This window comes from Choloepus didactylus, chromosome 7, assembly GCF_015220235.1.
Source record: "Choloepus didactylus isolate mChoDid1 chromosome 7, mChoDid1.pri, whole genome shotgun sequence".
NCBI lineage: Eukaryota > Metazoa > Chordata > Mammalia > Pilosa > Megalonychidae > Choloepus > Choloepus didactylus.
The window spans coordinates 23,523,961-23,541,746 of record NC_051313.1 but is presented as its reverse complement, the minus strand read 5'-3'; the positions used below and the strand labels follow the sequence as shown (position 1 = coordinate 23,541,746).

General features: G+C 38.8%; 1 protein-coding gene across 5 annotated transcripts in view; it reads left to right on the top strand.

The window, feature by feature from the left end:
- Positions 1 to 17,786, top strand: part of TPD52L1 (TPD52 like 1) — a 148,986-nt gene that overhangs the window by 116,472 nt on the left and 14,728 nt on the right. For all 5 annotated transcript variants that reach the window (XM_037843965.1, XM_037843964.1, XM_037843963.1 and 2 more), the window contains exon 3: positions 5,673 to 5,821. In XM_037843965.1, coding sequence (XP_037699893.1) covers positions 5,673 to 5,821 — 149 coding nt within the window. The remainder of the gene's footprint in view (positions 1 to 5,672; positions 5,822 to 17,786) is intronic.

Genomic DNA, 17,786 nt, shown 5'->3' with positions numbered 1-17,786 from the left:
TCAGTCACAAGAATGTAGTAATTAATTATTCAGGATTTTACCAAGGTAGACCCTGCTGCCTCTAAAATGGCAAACTGTCTCTCAGAAATTTACTGAATAGGAATATTATGACAAGAATTCATAGTTGGAGCGAGGGGGAGAAAGCTACTTTTCCTAGTCATTAGTACAATGTGCTGTTGATTAGGTATCTACATAAATTAGAAAAAGTGCTTTACTTGCTTGCTACAATAAAATGAATACTGAGTGTAGTAATGTGTTATGTTATACCTGTATGGATATAAATGTTTCTCAACTATATAAAAGAATCTATGTATAAATAGGGCCTTTACCATTTTAAACATGATTTTTTAATTAAAAGAATAAAGATTAAACTGTACATGATTCATATGTAGCTGATTATTATGCCAATAATTTTGGATTTTGGTCTTTCAACCCAATTTTTGTTCCTCTGTGTGTGTGGGTGTGTGTGTGGATATCCTAATGATTTAAAAATAGCATGTTCAATTTTACTACCACTGTTAGGTTATTTCTTCTGATGCATTGGCAAATCTATGGGCAAATAGAAAGTATGCAAAGTCCTATTTGATAACTAGATTGAGGCAACAGTGTCTGGAAAAGGGAAAACTGGGCTTTAGTGTGAATTGACTTTACTGAGCTCTAGGCTGTGATGAGCTGATAGAGACTTCAAGGGAAGACATGCAGCATGGCAGCCACGAGTAGTTAACACTGTCTGAGTAGAAAACTGTGACCTTGGAAACCACTTATCCCCTCCGTGTCCTGGTGTCTTTAACTCTAAAGGGGGTACAATAAAGGTACCTACCTCATGGGGTTTCTCTGAAGATAAAAAGTGTCACTGCTACAAAATTGTTAGGACAGTGCCCAGCACACAGTGAGCTCTCGATACATGTTAGTTATTACTAAGTCCACCACGTACTGATGACATTGCATGGTGTATTATAATTACTTGAAACTTGGATGCTTTCTTCACTAGGAAATACACTGCTAAGGGAAAAGACTATGTCATTTTTGTTTTTGTTTTTGAATATGATACTAGCATGTTATCTTATTTTGCACATAATGAACACTCAATGAAAGTTTCTTGGACTGATTTTAAAATGTAATAGGTTTTGAGAAGAGGTTGATAAACTTCTATGCTTAAAGATTGTTTAATCATTTATTATAATTGCTAAGTGTAAAACAAAGAAGAATCCATTAAGGAAAAGCGTGTAAATTATACTCTAAAATATTTAAAACATAAATGTGGAAAAAATATATCATACTGAGGAAGATACTTGCAGCTTCAATGGCAAAGAGCTAATATGTCAATCTATATTATACTAGGTATTGATATATGTATATATATTTCTAAAAAAGGACTCATAAATCCAAGAGCATGTTCAAATGTTATTAATAGGCAATTAAAAAAGAAATTCAATGGAAAGTTAAACTTATGGAAAGTTGTTTATCCTCACTAGTGATAAAAACAAGTGAAATGAGTAGTGATTTACATTTATCTATCAGATGAGCAAAGAATAGCCATTGCAATGCCCATTGATGTTTACAGTGTGTTGAAATGGGCATTTTTATTCATGGTTATGGAGCATAAGTTGCTACATATTTTCTGTAAAGCATTTTGGAAGTGTGCTTCAAAATCTTTAAAAATATGAATACACATCCTCTTCTACATTGTGTCATCAGGATATTCATTACATCATTGTTCATAATAGAAAAAAATCTATTATCAAGTGACAACTAACTGGTAAATTATTTTACATCCACATAATCATAATGGCATAGAGATTGGCCATTAAATGTCTATGTAACTATTTTATTGATATAGGAAGATCCCTATGACATATTTGTAATTGAAAGAAGTTGTTTACAAAATAAGGTATACAGTCCAAAATCAATTTTTGTTGAAAAATTATATTTATGTACAACTTTAGCAAAACCTTTGGAAAGCTAAAAACTAAATATTAGAGCCCTGCACCAATCAAGATGGTGGAGTGAGATGCTCCAATGTCCCCCCCCCCCGCACCCCCAGAAACTTTGAACAACAAGCACAACTGGCAGAAACATCTTTGTCAAAGCTCCAGGACACAGTTAAAGGATTGCAGTAACAGGGTAAATGCCAAGTAAAAAAAAAGACAACTTATAAATGGTAGGATTCTGCAGTACCCTTGCTGACCCCTCCCTCACCCCCTCACTGGCTCTGCACAGAGCTGGCCCACATACCCAGTGCGGGTCCCTGGTCCTGGTTTCAGACGGAGAAGAGTAAGCCTCCTGCACATAGCTGGGAGCATGTATGTCTGTGCCAGTCTGTCTGGTGGCAAACTGAGGGACTGAACCAGTTCACTCATTGTAGGTTTGCCACCCCAGAACTTTCCCTGAGTGTAGAGGCAGCCCACAGAACTCTCCTAAAGAGGACTGTTGTGCGGTCAAATCACAGCTGCCTGGTGTAAAGGTTTGCTTACTGTGTGGTATATAGAGCAGTGCCTAAGATCATAGGGGAATGAAGGCATTTGGATACATCTAAATAGGGGAATTCCTAGGGCCACTCACCTAATGCTTAGGACAGGATGCATGTATGGAAAAGCCTGGGAATGTCTTCATGGTTTTGCCCGGAGCTCTTCTCTAAATTCATTGTTTAAGCTCTGAAGGAGGTCACTTGCACAGACAAGTCTGAAAAGACTGGCAAAGGTGTTTTATCCTTTTTCTTTCTTTCTTTCCTTCCTTCCTTCCTTTCTTCCTTCCTTCCTTCCTTTCTCTCTTTCTATTAGCCTCTGACATTCAAAGAAATCTGGGACAAGACTAGCTGGATAGTAGTCTGGCTGTGAACCTACAGAATAGGCTTTGCCAAAGTTTGATGGGCACCTAAGGCTGAAAAACAAAGCAGGCCACTCCATATAGCAAAATTGTAACAGTTTACTGAGAACTTACAAACCGGGAGCTGGTCCTTGGTGGCCACAGGATGTTCAGAGTAGCACTCTCCATCTTCCGGGAGTTTACAGAGGTTATACAGGAAGGCACAGAGCCAAGTCAGGATTTGCAAGATCATAAACATGTTTCCCTGAAGTTACTGATATGTAGCAGAAATAGTTTAGTACAGATATTAGTTTAGTACAGTATTTAGAATGTACACATATGCTTTAAGATGTACCTACAGGGAGGGGTATTTTGCCTTATCTAGGAATTTATGGTTTCTCTGGTTTATGACTTTACAGAGCTTATTCTTCTGTGTTTAAATTTCTCACAGAGTCTAAATTCCAGAGAAAACACATTAAAATATCAAAATATCCAGGTTGCAACCAAAGATCAAAAACACAAAGAAACAGGAAGCAATGGAATACACAAAGGAGGTTAAGGTATTAGAAACCATTAATGACAAGGATCAGACCTAGGACATACCAGATAAAAACTTTTAAAAACTGGTATTAAACATGCTCAAAAAGATACAGGAAAATATGGAAAAAGAAAAAAAGGTAATCAGGAAAATGGTTGATGATCACAAGGAGAACATCAATAAGAGACAGAAACTATGAAAAGGTGCCAAAGAGAGCTGATGACTGCAGTAACAGAAATTGAAAAGTTCCTAGAGGGGTTACACAGCAGATTGTACCTGGCAGAAGAAAGAATCAGTGAACTTGAAGGTAAGACAACTGAAATCATCTAGTCTGAGGAGCAGAAAGAAAAATGAATGAAGGAAAGTGAACAGAGCCTGAACAAATTGTGGGACACCACCAAGTATACCAATATATGTATGTGGGAGTCCCAGGAGGAGAAGAAAGAGAGAAAGGGGCAAAGAGAATATTCAAAGAAATAATGGCTGAAAACTTCCCATTGAGCAGCTCGACAGACTCCAAAATGGATAAACCCAAATAGATCCACACCACAACATATTTTAGTTGAACTGTTGAATGCCAAAGATAAAGAGAAAACTCTGAAAGCACAAGAGGGAAGCAACATTTCACATATAAGAGAGCCTCAATAAGATTAAGTGCCTATTTCTCATAGGAAACCATGGAGGCAAGAAGGTAGTGGGGATGATATACTTAAAGTGCTGGAAGCAGAAATCTGCCAACGAAGAATTCTATATGTGGCAAAACTCTATTTTTAAAATTAGGGAGAGTGTAGGACATTCCAAGATAAACAAAAGCTGAGGGAGATCAATGCCAATAGGCAAGCTCTATAAGAAATGCTAAAGGGAGTTCTGCAGGTTGAAAGGAAAGGACACTATGCAATAAATCAAAGCTGCATGAATAAGTAACGATCTCTGGTGAAGGTATTGACATGGGTAAATGTAAATGCCAATACTATTAAACTTTTGGCTTTTGGTAACTCTATTTTTTACTACCTATAGGATTTGAAAGGCAAATGCATAAAAATGTGTGGTAAATCAATGATTTGGGACTTGTAATGTATAAACATGTAATTTGCAAGAACTACATAAAGGCATAAAGGTGGGGGGATTGAGGGATATAGGAACATAGTCTGTGTATGCTACTCAAGTTGATTTGGTATCAAACCAAATGAAATTGTTAGAGATTTATTATGTTAAGTCTAAGCTCCATGTTAACCACAAGAAAAATATCAGAGAATATGCAGACTCATAGTGAACAGAAAATAGAATACAGTTTGCCAGGGGCAGAGGACAGAGGGCATAGGCAGCTCATGTATAATCACTCTTGGGGTGATGGGAAGGTTCTGGTAAGGGATGGTGGTAAGGATACCACAGCACCATGAACGTGGTTAACGCTACTGAATGGTATGCTTGGGAGTGGTTGAGATGGGTACGGTTATATTTTAAATATGTTTCCACAGCTACAAAAAAAAAAAAAAAAAAAAGAGCAACTAAAGAGACTGACAAATAAATGCAACACATGATCCTAGATGGGATCTAATAATGTAGAAGCAGAGACTCAAAAGAACATTATTGGGACATATGAAAAAATTGATCTAGACACTAAGCTTTAGATCAATGTTAAATTTCTTAACTTGATAACTATACTTAAGGTGGCTATATAAATGAATAGCCTTGTTCTTAGAAAATGTACATGGAAGAATTATGTGTTCAAGGAGACTGATGTATGAAATCTACTCTCAAATCTACTTCAGAAAATAGTTTGATAGAAAAGATAAGATAGATAAAATAGGTAGATGTAATGATACATGGATGGATAGATGATAGGAAGATAGATAGAAGGATAGATAGATACTGTAAATGTGGCAAACTATTAAAATTGGTGGTTCTGGGGTTCTGTGGGTGGGGCAGGGGGCAGGAGTATGTTGGAGTTCTCTGTATGGAGTTTGCATTATTTTTGTAACTGTCCAGTAAGTTTGATATTGTTTCAAAATAAAAGGTTTCAAAAAAACAAGTGATGGCTATTCTTAGTGGATTACAGGTGACTTGTTTTCTTATTTATATCTCTCTTTACAGTCTAAATTCTTATTTTGAGGATCATTGATTACCTTTATAACCATTAGAACAAATAAATCTGTTTTCATCTTTAAATACTAGAGGGGACCACTATCTCATCTTTGTAGGATGTTTGATATAGCCAAGCATAGAACTTCTTAAACAAGAGTATACTCTGAAGCACAAGGAGCTTTTGAGATGCACTTTTCAGCTGATCTGACATTTTTTTCCTCACCATTTTCCCTTCTACCCATAGCTGGAAGACGAAATTACAACTTTACGGCAAGTTTTATCAGCAAAAGAGAGGCATCTGGTTGAGATAAAACAGAAACTCGGCATGAACCTAATGAATGAGTTAAAACAGAACTTCAGCAAAAGCTGGCATGACATGCAAACTACAACTGCGTAAGTAGGAGATTAACACAATTTTTTTTTTTAAATTTACTTGACCTGCTGTCTTGCCACAATTCTATTTTTTTTTAACAAAGCTAATTTGATGCTTATAGTTAGGAAAAATATTTTCTCTAGATGCAAAATAAAGACATGTGTAATCATTAAATATGTTGACTGCAAAGTAGACTCTCTAAACTGGCTTCATGAAATAAAACTTCCTTCACTAAAACTGTCTATACTCAGACCACTTTCTTGGGGTTTTGTGGTTTAATTTCTTTTCTCATTATTATACATTTTTAAACATTTGTTAAATATATTTTTATTTACTTTTTCTTACAAAAACTATAAATGGGCAATTGGTTTTCCTTCAGAATACTTGACACTTCAAATTTTGAATTTTCAATCGTGCATGGTCTGCCATTTTAGCACTACCTTGCTGGCAATTAATTTTCCATTGCTTTGCTTTGTTTTGTTTGGAAGTGTTGTTTTATTTGATAAATAAAGTAATTTTAAAATTAAAAAAATAAACGTGATCCCTGTTAAATTTAAAAAAATAATAATTTAGAAAGAAGACCTTGTACTGCTCATCTTTCGGGCTGTGTTTCTCATCCTAACTACTCTAGGGAATATTTTGGACTGGATTTAGGTCAACAGAATTGTTTTCAGCTTTTCATTAACTTCTTGTCTTGTATTGGGCAAGGTACAGAATAACTTTGGTTACTCTACAATTTTACTTTTGCTGGATTACTTTTAAAATTGCATAAAATACTTAACTATTGTGGTACTTTTCTGGTGATTTAAAATCTTTTGCTTGCCAGGTGCTTTTGTACCAAAGGTAAGAAGATGCCCACTTATGTGATGTGATTTTTCTTTTTTGTGGGGGCTGATAGGGAAATACAGAGGCTCTCTATCTATATAACCCTAACTCTAGCCCCAAAGGAATTTTTTTCCTTTAGGTTCTACATTTTCTTCCCTAGTGTCACCCATTGGAAAGTAAAATTGCTGCATTGCTAATATCTAAGCCTGAACCAAATTCCCCCTTTGCTTTTCTCCTGGGCATACAGAGGCTTCATAGTAGGAAGAAGTTCTAATGATGGACAGCAATTATTTCATGTTTTCTGTGGGTCAGTTTTACCTGCTGATCCTAAGATCTAAGGTCTAGGATCTTTTGCTTCTGTGTGAAGATGTCCTTAGTATGAGAGGCTGGATCTAAAAGGAGCCCAAAGTCTTCCCAGTGTGCTCCCTTAGTTTTCATGTGAAAGGGGAGCATCCTCTCCCCTGTAACGTGGGCCAAGCCGTCCTGATATGTTTCTCTGCTTATGCACCACCAAGTTGTCATCCAGACAGGTTCAGGGCCACCCAGAGCCAGGCAGGAGGGAGCCAGGAGCCCATCAGTTTATCTCCAGAGGGTAACCACCCTTCCCCAACCTGAGATGACAATTACAGAGGAAGGTACAAAACCAGACATTGATGAGCATCAATTTAAAATGTGTTACAACACTGAAAAGCACAGCTGGTTTCCAGGCCCTCAATTAAAGGAGATCATCTGTCAGAAGTTCTAGCCTCATCTTTTTGCTTTGATGCCCTGTAACAGTTAATGGCCTTGACAGTGTGAAGCTGAACCATCGCCAATTCCCTGAGTTGGACTGCCTCTGTATTTAATCCAGGCCCTGAGGGCTTGGTGTCACTGATCTGAACTTCCTTCTGGGCTTTAAGAACCCGGAAGGATCTTTCCTCGTGGCCTCCCCAGTCATGCTTCAGGGACAGACAGAACGGAGGGTGGGGCCGTTCAGGTGATTCTGTCGTGAAAGGAGTGGGGGAGGGGGTGGGACCTCCCTGTGCAGTGGGTGTGTTCAGAATGAAGGTCATGTTTGCCCTACATCCGATGGGGCAGGGTGGGAGGCAGGGCCTCTGGAGAGAGGGTCATACTCTTCCCGAGACAAAAACAGGGACAGTTTTTGGTCCCTTTTACAAGCGAGAATATGTAGTTTGCATTTGAAAAACAAAAAGAAGTCCATTTAGTGTCCAACTTTTTGTCGGATGAATAGAACACTCTTATTCCCTGTGGTTATGAGTTTACAGATTAGTTAGAAAGACAGTATTTTTTTAACAAGTTATTACAAATAACCCATTAAATCATGGGTGAAAAGTGATGTGAAGAACACAGGATACTGTGGGAATGTAAAGCAGGGAATGGAACTTAGTCTGGGGTCTCAGGAAAGGTTTCCATAGGTAAGTGATGTTTACGCCACTTGGGGAAGGATAAATCAGGCCAGGAGGGACGGGAGAGCCCAGCAGACACGTAGCCTGAGTGAAGCCTGAAGTAAGGGAGGTGGGAAAGTGGCCCGGTCAACTAGTGTTAGTCGGCGGGGTGGTCACACAGGGCCTGTGACATGCGTTAACGGGGTTATTTTTTATCCATGGGCAATAGAAAGCCATTAAAGGGACATGACGGTTCATGCATTCAGCAGGTATTACTTGGATCTACTTGTAGGCGTTATTGCCCGGGATATAGGAAGCAACAAGATGGATAAGACTCCTGCTGTCCTGGAGTGTCGAAAGGGAAAAGGACAAGAAACAAAGAAATAAGTGAATGAGGACATATCAGGAAGTGCTGTGATGAAAATAACACAGAGTGAAGTGCCAGAGAGCAGCCTGGAGAGGGTTGGAGCTGCTTAGGTTGGGTGGTTACATTGAGCCAGGACCTGAATGACAAGCGCCAGTCTTGTGAAGATCTGTGGGGGGAGAGTTAATGGACCAAAGGAAAGGCCACTGCAAAGCCAAAAACCAGCTTTGCAGCTTTGAGGAGACCAAAGAAAGTGCTTGAGTCTGGAGAGGAGTTCAGAGCCTCTGGGGCCTCCAAGCCAGGGAGATGAATGGGGATTTTATTCCAAGGGCTGTGCATGCCATTTGAAGCAGGGAGTGACCTGTTCTGATTCTCCTTTTGAAAAGGTCACTCTGGTTACAATGTGTAATGTAGATTCTGGAGGGGCACGGCTAGAAGCTGAAGAATCATTTATGGTGCTATTCGAGTAGTCCAGGTAGAGGTGATGGCCCTAAGATTGGAGAGGGAGAGTCAGGGACAGGGAGAGGCTAAGATTTGGAGGTTGAGCCAACAGAACTTCCTGGTGGTTTGCAGGTGGGGGGTAAGGGAAATAGAGGGGTTGAGTATGACTCTTAGTCTTTGAGTTGGACTAACTGGATGGATATTGGGACTGCTTACTACAGTGGGCACACAGCGTTGTGGGTAAGCTTGGGAGCTGTGGAGTCCGATTGGTTGAGTTAAAATCTGGGCCTCAATGCATCCATAAAACGAGAGTCTTCCTAGCACCTATTTCATAGCTAGTGGAGGATTCAGTGAGTTTATCTTTGCCAAGCATGCAAGATAGTGTCTGCTGTAGATAGGCAGTAATTGTTTGTTACTGTGGGAAAGACTGAGAGGGGAGACCCGAGAATTCTGTTTGGATAATGTGAAGTCTGAAATGCCTACTAGAAATCCAAGTTAATATATTGAGAAGATAACTCAGAAGAAAAGTCACAGGCAGAAATGGACATTTGGGAGTCATCTGTATATGGATGCTACTGAAAGTTGTAGGACTAGATGAGATGTCCTCAGAGATTATTTAAATAAACACAGACAGTCTTGGACAAACATTTAGGAATGAAATAAACTTTTCCTTTGTAGGGAACAGCTAATCCCTTTCTTAAAGAGGGGGTGGGGGTGGGTGAGTCTATTAATAATATACTTTCAGGAGAGGGTCTTCCTTCAACTTTTTGTTCTTGGCTGCTGAGTGACTGGAAAGGGCTATAGTCACATTCGGATGAGAAAGCCATCTCAGAGCTCCTGAAAGGTAACAGAATCTCTTTCCCCCGAATTAAGGTCCTGCTCTGTTAGTATTCATGATTCCATTCCAGAACAAGATCTATACCTCATCTGAAGAAAAACTTGATGTGAGGAAATGATGAGGTGGTGTTAGGTCAGGTGGGGTGGAATTAGATTTCAAATCACTGAAAAGAATTTTAGGTGCCAGAGGATTGTGTGTGATGCCTAGGGGCAATACTTTGCCTACTGATTAAGTGATTGCAAGTTGTTTGGTTTGATTTATAAATGAAAAGAAAATCTGTGACATGTTAATGAAAGATCTTGGCATATTTTAGTCTGTAGTGGGATTCAAATTGGAGTAGGACCCAATGAGTAGCAATAATCACCCAGCGGATTGAAATTATCTCCTTGATAGAAAGAATCTTAGGACCAACCACACATGAGTTCAAGAGATCATCTGTGTCTGGGGCTTGTTGCTGTTTGTCTTGTCATCTTTTAATTATTTATTTATTTTTTTAATTAGAGAAGTTGTGGGTTTACGGAACAGTCATGCATAAAATACAGAATGCCCATATACCACCCTATTATTAACTCCTTCTATTTGTTACACTTGATGAAAGCACATTTTTTTTCCAGTTTCCCCTATTATTTTTTTTAACAGTTGCATTCACACACCATGCAATCCATCCTAAGTTTACAATTAATGCCTCTTGGTGTAATCACTTAGTTATGCATTCACCTCTACATTCAATATGAGAACATTCTCATTTCTTCTGAAGAAAAAAATCCCATATTCCTTCTATCCCCCTATTATTGACATTTAGCTTTGGTACAGTGCCTTTGTTATAATTAATGAAAGAATATTACAGTGTTACTGTTAACTTTAGACCTTAGATTACATTAAATGTATTTTCACCCACATAACACCCTATTATTAACACCTTGTAACAGTGACATACATTTGTTCTAGTTCATTTCTTATATTTATACAATTAACCACCATCCACTCTAGGTTTTGCTAAGCTATACAGTCCATTTTTATCCCCTAGCTTTCTTTCTGGTGATACGTGACTCTAGCCTCCCTCTTTCAACCATCTTCTCACTCAACTTTGTTAATTACACTTACAGTGTTGTGCCACCATCACACAATATTCCATTATCCATCTCTGAACCTTTACAATAACCTTATTGAACATTCTGTACTCCTTAAGCATCAAGGAAAGCACATTTTTATAATTGTATTGAGAGAATCTCAGAACACAGAAAAAGAACCCCTATTTTTTTGTTTTTGTTTGTTTGTTTGCTGCTGCCTTTTTATGTTGTCTTTAGGCTTCAAGGAGTGGTGGGAGGCCACTGGAGGAGAAATTAAATGTCTTCTGTAGGTAGATGAAGTAGGAATTACGAAGTGCAACTTGATGGTAGGCTATTCAAACTGATATGCTTCCTTTTAATAAGTGTGCTGCCTGTGCTAACCCATCCCATAAAATTCACATACTCATAAGACCCTTTGAGTTGAGTCTCAAATCAAATTGTAGGTGTACAGAGGGGAGGTTTGGGAAGGGAATGTAAACTATTCCATCTTCTTAGAAAACTTAATAACCTCATCCTATATAGAGAGGAGTAAAACACTAACATTTGGCATTTAGAAATGCACAGAGCTTAAAAATTGAAGTTTAATTTATGATTTATTTATTCTTTGATTTTGTGCTTAGTTCTAAGACTTCCACACTGTGGTGATCGGTGATGATTATTATTTCTTTTTACGAGGATCCTGGTGAGGCACTGTTGAATTCAGAAGCACCAGTGAAGATTAAAGATCTAACTGAGAAACACACACATCCCCATTCTCTCATTCAGTTGCTCATTCTTCTTACCTTTAGGCACTCATCCATTTATACAAGGTAGGAGATAGATTCTTTTTTTTTTTAGATTCAAGTGGTAAATTAAAATTTGATAGCATGTTTAGTGTGCCTTTGGAAGAAAATGATCCTCAATGCTTTTTGTATCTTTGGTGAAATGCTGCATATGCAACCTTTGAAGTAATGATCTTTTTAAAATTCTCGTAGTAGAATCTGTATGCATGCCATGAAATATCTTCTTGTAAAAAGACTGTTGGATTAAAAATTTTTTCTATTTCTGTGTATAAAAATGCTCTAAGTCAAAATATTTTATAAGATGGCATGTTCTCTCCTTTTGATTATTAACACTGACTTTCAAATAAGTAAGACATGACAAGAGGAATCTGCATGAAAAAATGGAACAATTTTTATTTGGCTTGTAAAGAACCTTATCCCACTACTGAAGCTCCCCTGCCAGTGTGCTAGGCAAACAGCTAATCTGTCCAGGCAATTAAATGCTATCCATTCCAGCAAATCGGAATCTCTGAAAAGTAAAGCCTATTTTCCTATTGACTTTCAGTGGAAAACAGGAAGTTTACTTGTTCTCAAAAAATCTCCCAGTCAACAGTCTTAAATGAGTTAATGCATATAAAGTGCTCAATAAATGTTAGCTCTCATTGCCAGCAGGGCTAAATCTTTGCCAGAAAAATGTTCAGGACAAGACTGGATTGGTGCCTTGTTAGGAAATGTAGCCTACCTAGTAAGAGAGATTATTTACTGGAGCTGCTTCGGAGAACAGGAGGAATTTCCTTTCACTCACCTTAAGGCCTCAATTGCTCTCCCCAAAGTTAGAAACTTCACACTGGAAAATCCTGACTCTGCACCTGTAGCTGAGGTCTGGGACTGGACTTTTTCTTTCCTTTGACCTTTGTGTGGACCTTGCTGTGGTTTATTCAGGCAATTTGGCTACAGCCCTGATGTGGCCTTCCCCTCAAGAAGTTCAGGCTGGCCATGAAGGCAGATATTGGAAAACCGTAACTGCAATATGGGGGAAAGTGTTCTGAATGAGCCGTGCAAAGGAGATTATGGAAACAAAGAGGAGAGGCAAATAATACAAGCTTTTTGAAGCATATACTCCCAGTTTTTCTAATGCACAATTGACAGCAATCTTGAATTTTTGAGTTTTATTTCAGGAAAATGTATGAGTTCCCTGCTTTATCAATTATGTAAGTTAGCAACGGTGGAGCCTATATTTAGCTTTAAATAAGAGATAATATAATCTAAAATGCTAAGTACCATTTCCATTTGAATTACAAGGTTGTCAGGTGGATCAGAGCAATGGTATTTAAATTGTTTTTCATTATTTAAATATTATGGAACATTATTTTATATAATAAGATTGAAAAATATTTTAAGTATCATTATCATTGGTACAAACTATGTACCAAATTCTGTAGCATAATAAAGGGCATAAAATGTAAATACTGTGACTTTCTTGGGGGTTAGGTCTCATAGGAGGAAATTTTTTCAAGATTCAGGCTCCTAGCCTCTGGGTGGGAGATCTATATTACTTATTCAATTTTAAGATCAAGCCCAGTCGGGGCATAACATAAGGTTACAGAGTCTGGGTAATACACAACTCCAGAGGGGCCCTGCACTTAGACTATATGTGAGTGGTACCTCAGGGAGTTTTTTTAAGGACTCTGAGTCCAGTGGCCTGTTTCTTTTGGGGAACCTGCTTCCTTTGCTCTTGGAAATCATTTCTCCACGTAGAAACCCCTCTCATTGCCTGTCCCCTTGAAATTGCTTTCCCTCAACGATTGGTGTCTAAGTAATACACATAAAATGGCTACTGATTGTTTTCTAAAACTGTGGTGTGTAGCCTAGGGAAGGGGTGTAGAACATGTGAGAAAAAATAAGGTGCATCTTGGAATTCTTGAAATACAGTATTATTATTTCTTTCCTGGAGCTATATATAGACAGCTGACTTAATTCGCCCTCAGATGTCTACCGTCTCCAAGGCAACAAGACATCCTGTGGAAGGCAAGTTCTGGGCTGCTCCTGACCCATGCTTTTTTGTTGAAGAGTCACCTACCCATAGCCCTTCTGGGCCTCAGTTTCACTATCTGTCATTGGAAGGGATTGGGTTCCAGTGCCTTCCAGATTTAACTTTATGCAATTCTCAAAAATCACGGGTGAATGGACCTAAAACCCTTCCTTAAAACTGCATTGAACCATCCATATAGCTACATTTTAACTTTGAAATTTCACATAGAAATAGAGTTGCATTTTTTGTGATGCAGACATGAATTTCATGACTAACCACACCGAGGCCTCTGGGGCCCTGCAGATGTTCACCCTCATGTGGCCCTCAAAGTGCCTTTGAAACAGAACTTTGCTGAGACTCAATGCATGCTTCCTATCTGTACTTCTCTCTAGATAACTATTTTTAAATTAAAGCCATTGAATTCAGAATGTGACATACACACACACACACACACACACACACGCATGTGTTCAGAAGCTCACCTCTGATCCAGAATGAACGTCCAAAATTCAAACCACTCTCAAACACCTAAAGCTGAACTAGGCAGAGCAGTTATAAGAAAGCAAGATTAGATGCACAATGTCTGAAGAACATGCAATCAATAAGGAAGGAAGCTATCCAGCCACCGCCATACAAAGGCCACAGATGGTGCAGAATATCTCTTTATTTTTCTTTCCCTTGAGCCACCTTTCAGGCCATACAGAGTCAGTGCTGGGCAGATGAACAACAGTCCTTCTTCCCTCAGCCTCCCTCATTTTCCTTTTCTACCACTGTGCCCCCTCCCCAGATCCTAGCTTCAGGAAGAGGAGGGAGAGGAAGAGGGGGAGGAGGAAGATATGATGAGGGCCCTGCCAGGGGACGTGGCTGTGTGGGGCCAGTGTAAGGTCCATTGTGTGGACTTGGATTTTTATTCTGAGTGAAATGGGAAGAAGCCAGGGCAGAGTTTGGAGCAGTGGAGGGACAAGCTCTGAGTTAGTGTTTTTAATGGATCCCTCTAGCCGCTGTGTGAAGAAGAAACTACAGGGAGATAAAGGGAGAAAGAGGGAGAGGAGTTAAGAGGTTGTTGCAATAGCCCAGGTGAATGCTGATGGCCGATTGAACTAAGGCGGAGAGCAGTGGAGGTGGTGAGAAAGTAGACAGATTCTGGAACTGTTTTGAAGTTTAAACCAACATCATTTCCTGATAGATTGGATAAGGAGTGTGTGAGAGAAACAGGAGATCAAAGATGATGCTAGAATTTCAGTCATTCTGTTTTCTCACTAACACATGAAGAATTTTTGCAGGATTTCTTGAGGGATTGGGTCCAGAATCTGAGAGAAATAAGAGTCAAAGATGATGCTGGTGTCCTATTTGGGTATTTCAGTTGTTCTGTTTTTCTCACTATTATACATGAGGAATTTCTGCATTGAAATTTTTTTTCTTGATGTTTTTTAGAATTGTGGTATGAGTAGAAAGAGTCCTGGGTTGGGAATCAAGAGACCTAATTCTAAATCTCTATGATTGGGGGACTTTAGATGCATCACAGAACATATTTAGACCATGGAGTCCTATAAAATGAAGAAGTTGGATCAGAAGATCTCCAACAGCCATTTTTGACCTTATGTTTTTCTTTCTGAGCTGCATGTGTCCCTGTTTCTCTAAATTGAGAAATGAGACAGAAAGTTTCATTCTCCTATATTTTCTTCTCTTCAGATGGAAAGCTTCCATAGTGCAAGAGCACGTTTCATCTAGACAGAATACTGTGCTTCCCTCACTTCCAAAATGAATGGATTCCATTGTTTTAACGAATTTTCATAGATCTGGTTTCTTGGCGCAATTACTCCTTCATGAAAGCTCTGTCAGCATACTGAGAATATACCCAGAATAAGAATTCCAAGGTTTTCTTTCTGTTCTTTAACATTTAGTACTATTTTAACTGCCTTATCATTAACAACGAATTAGAGATTACGTTATTTCACGTGTCAACTGCCTGAAATTTCAGTTTCATGCGATGAAGTTTTTTCCATAATTAAAAACTTAAAATTATGTAGTAAAATGTAAAAATAAAATTGTAATCTGAATAAGCTGATATTTTGGGACCTTTGCACACACAGAAAAACATTAGACAGACTTCTTTAAATGCTACTCGTTTCTTCCACTTTCTTACCTCTCATTTACTGTTTATCCCAGTGCTACCTGGCATCCACTGTGTTCTACTCACACAACTCTCTCCTGTGACGTGAATTACCTCCTAGTCACCAGATTCTTCTTTGGCCTTCATTCCTCCTGTTTTTTCCACATCCGTAGGCCTGATTACACTGTTATTTGGCTTCAGTAACACTCTGCTCTTCTTCTCTTCTGCTGGTGGCTCTGCTTTTCCTGCTCAAGAACACAAGTTCCTTGAGTATTAACATTTTATGCCATGTGAAGGCCATGCAAAGATTTCCAAAGGAGGCATAAGATAGAATAATAGGTGCCCTTAAGGAGCATACAGCCAATTAGGGAAGTTAGCGCATACGTGGACATGCAAATACACACATGCATATATAAAAATGCAAAGTCAATTCTAGAGATATGTATTAAAAGACATTTAAAAGATTTGAATTTTAAGGATGGTAGCAAGACCTGACTCCTTGTGGAATTAGTGTGAAAAGGAAAATATCAGGGAAGAAGCCTGCTGCAAAATTCTGCCTAGCTAGATTTCCTAACGGTGGCTATTTCAAAATTCTTGTACAGGTAAAATATTTCATATCTGTTTTATTCTTACATATGTCACATTACCTGACAGTCTTTACACTTATTAAAAAGCAAATGAGCTAGTATGTGTGCAATAACTGCAAAATGGTAAGCAAACATAAATTAAGTTTACTTTAGGCTCATGGAATATAACTTTTATTCTAGCAAAGCAGTGCCATGTTCCGTCGATGAGAGATTAGGAAAGAGAAGCTAGACTCAACTTCATTGCCAGTATTAGTTTGAAATCTAAGAGTGTAAAACTCCCTGAGGGAAAAGAGTGGCCTCTGAAGAACAGAGGGCTGAGGCCTGAGCCTTTAGGCACCCCCTGGTTTTGTTGTTGTCCTTGAGCAGGAGAAGCGGGGTCACCAGCAGGGGGCAGGAGACCTCCTAGGTTTGTGGGAAAAACAGAAGAGCTTCATGTTCTAGAGATCCAAAGACTGAATGTAATCCATACTGTGAAAAGTGGAAAGATCTGGGGAGTGAAGGCCAAAGAAGAATCTGGTAGGTATTAGTCAGGGTTCTCTAGGGAAACAGAACCAACAGGAGGTATCTGGAAATATGAGATTTTATGAAAATGTCTCACGCAACTGTGGGGATGCATGAGTCCAAATTCCACAGGGCAGGCTGCAAACTGGCAATTCCCATGAAGGTTTTCAATGAATTCCCCAGGAGAGGCTAGCTGGCTGAAGTAGAGATGGAAATTCTCTCTTCCAACTGCTGAAGTCATCACTTCTCCTTTTAAAGCCTTCAGCTGATTGGATTAAACCTCTCTCCTTGCTGAAGACACTCCCCTTAGTTGATTGTAGATGTAATCAACCATAGATGCAATCAACTGACTGATGATTTAAGTTCATGAAATGTCATCGCAGTAGCAGTTAGGTCAGTGCTTGCTTGACCAGACAACTGGGCACCATCACCTGGCCAAGTTGACACATGAACCCAACCATCACATGGTGACGAGATGTTAAGCAGGTCATTTGGGGAGAGTTGTTTGAGTACAATGGAAAGTTGGGCCCCAGATGGCCCTGCATTAAGCAGCAAGTGGTCAGTGAGAAAGTGGAAGAAATGAAGTTTTTTATAAGTTTGATGGAAAAGAAAAGAGAAAAATGGAGTGATAGTTGAGGAGTTTGCAAAATAGTTAATTAGTAACAATAAAAATTAAGGATATTTTTCAGAGGCAGGCAAGACCGTTGAGAGATCTTGTGGCTTTATTTGTCAACATTTTCCTAGTTTAATGTAATGGAATTTATATGGGTGCCCTCAAACTGTAAACTCCTATGGGGGGGATTTTATTTGTATTTACTTTGTGGTTACAAACCCATTATAGTGCAGCGCACTGAAGGAACTGATAGGACATGTCTGCTTGCTCCAGCAAAGTGAGTATTTGTCTTGTTGGTCTAAATAATATAGTTTTTATACTTCCTGAAAACCAGGCAGTTTGTAAATAAACAACATAAGGAGCTGATAACATTATAGACTCATTACTCCATCCTGTTAACAAAAAGAGAACTACAGAAGTGACTTCAGGCCCCGAAGAAGACCACAGGGCGTATT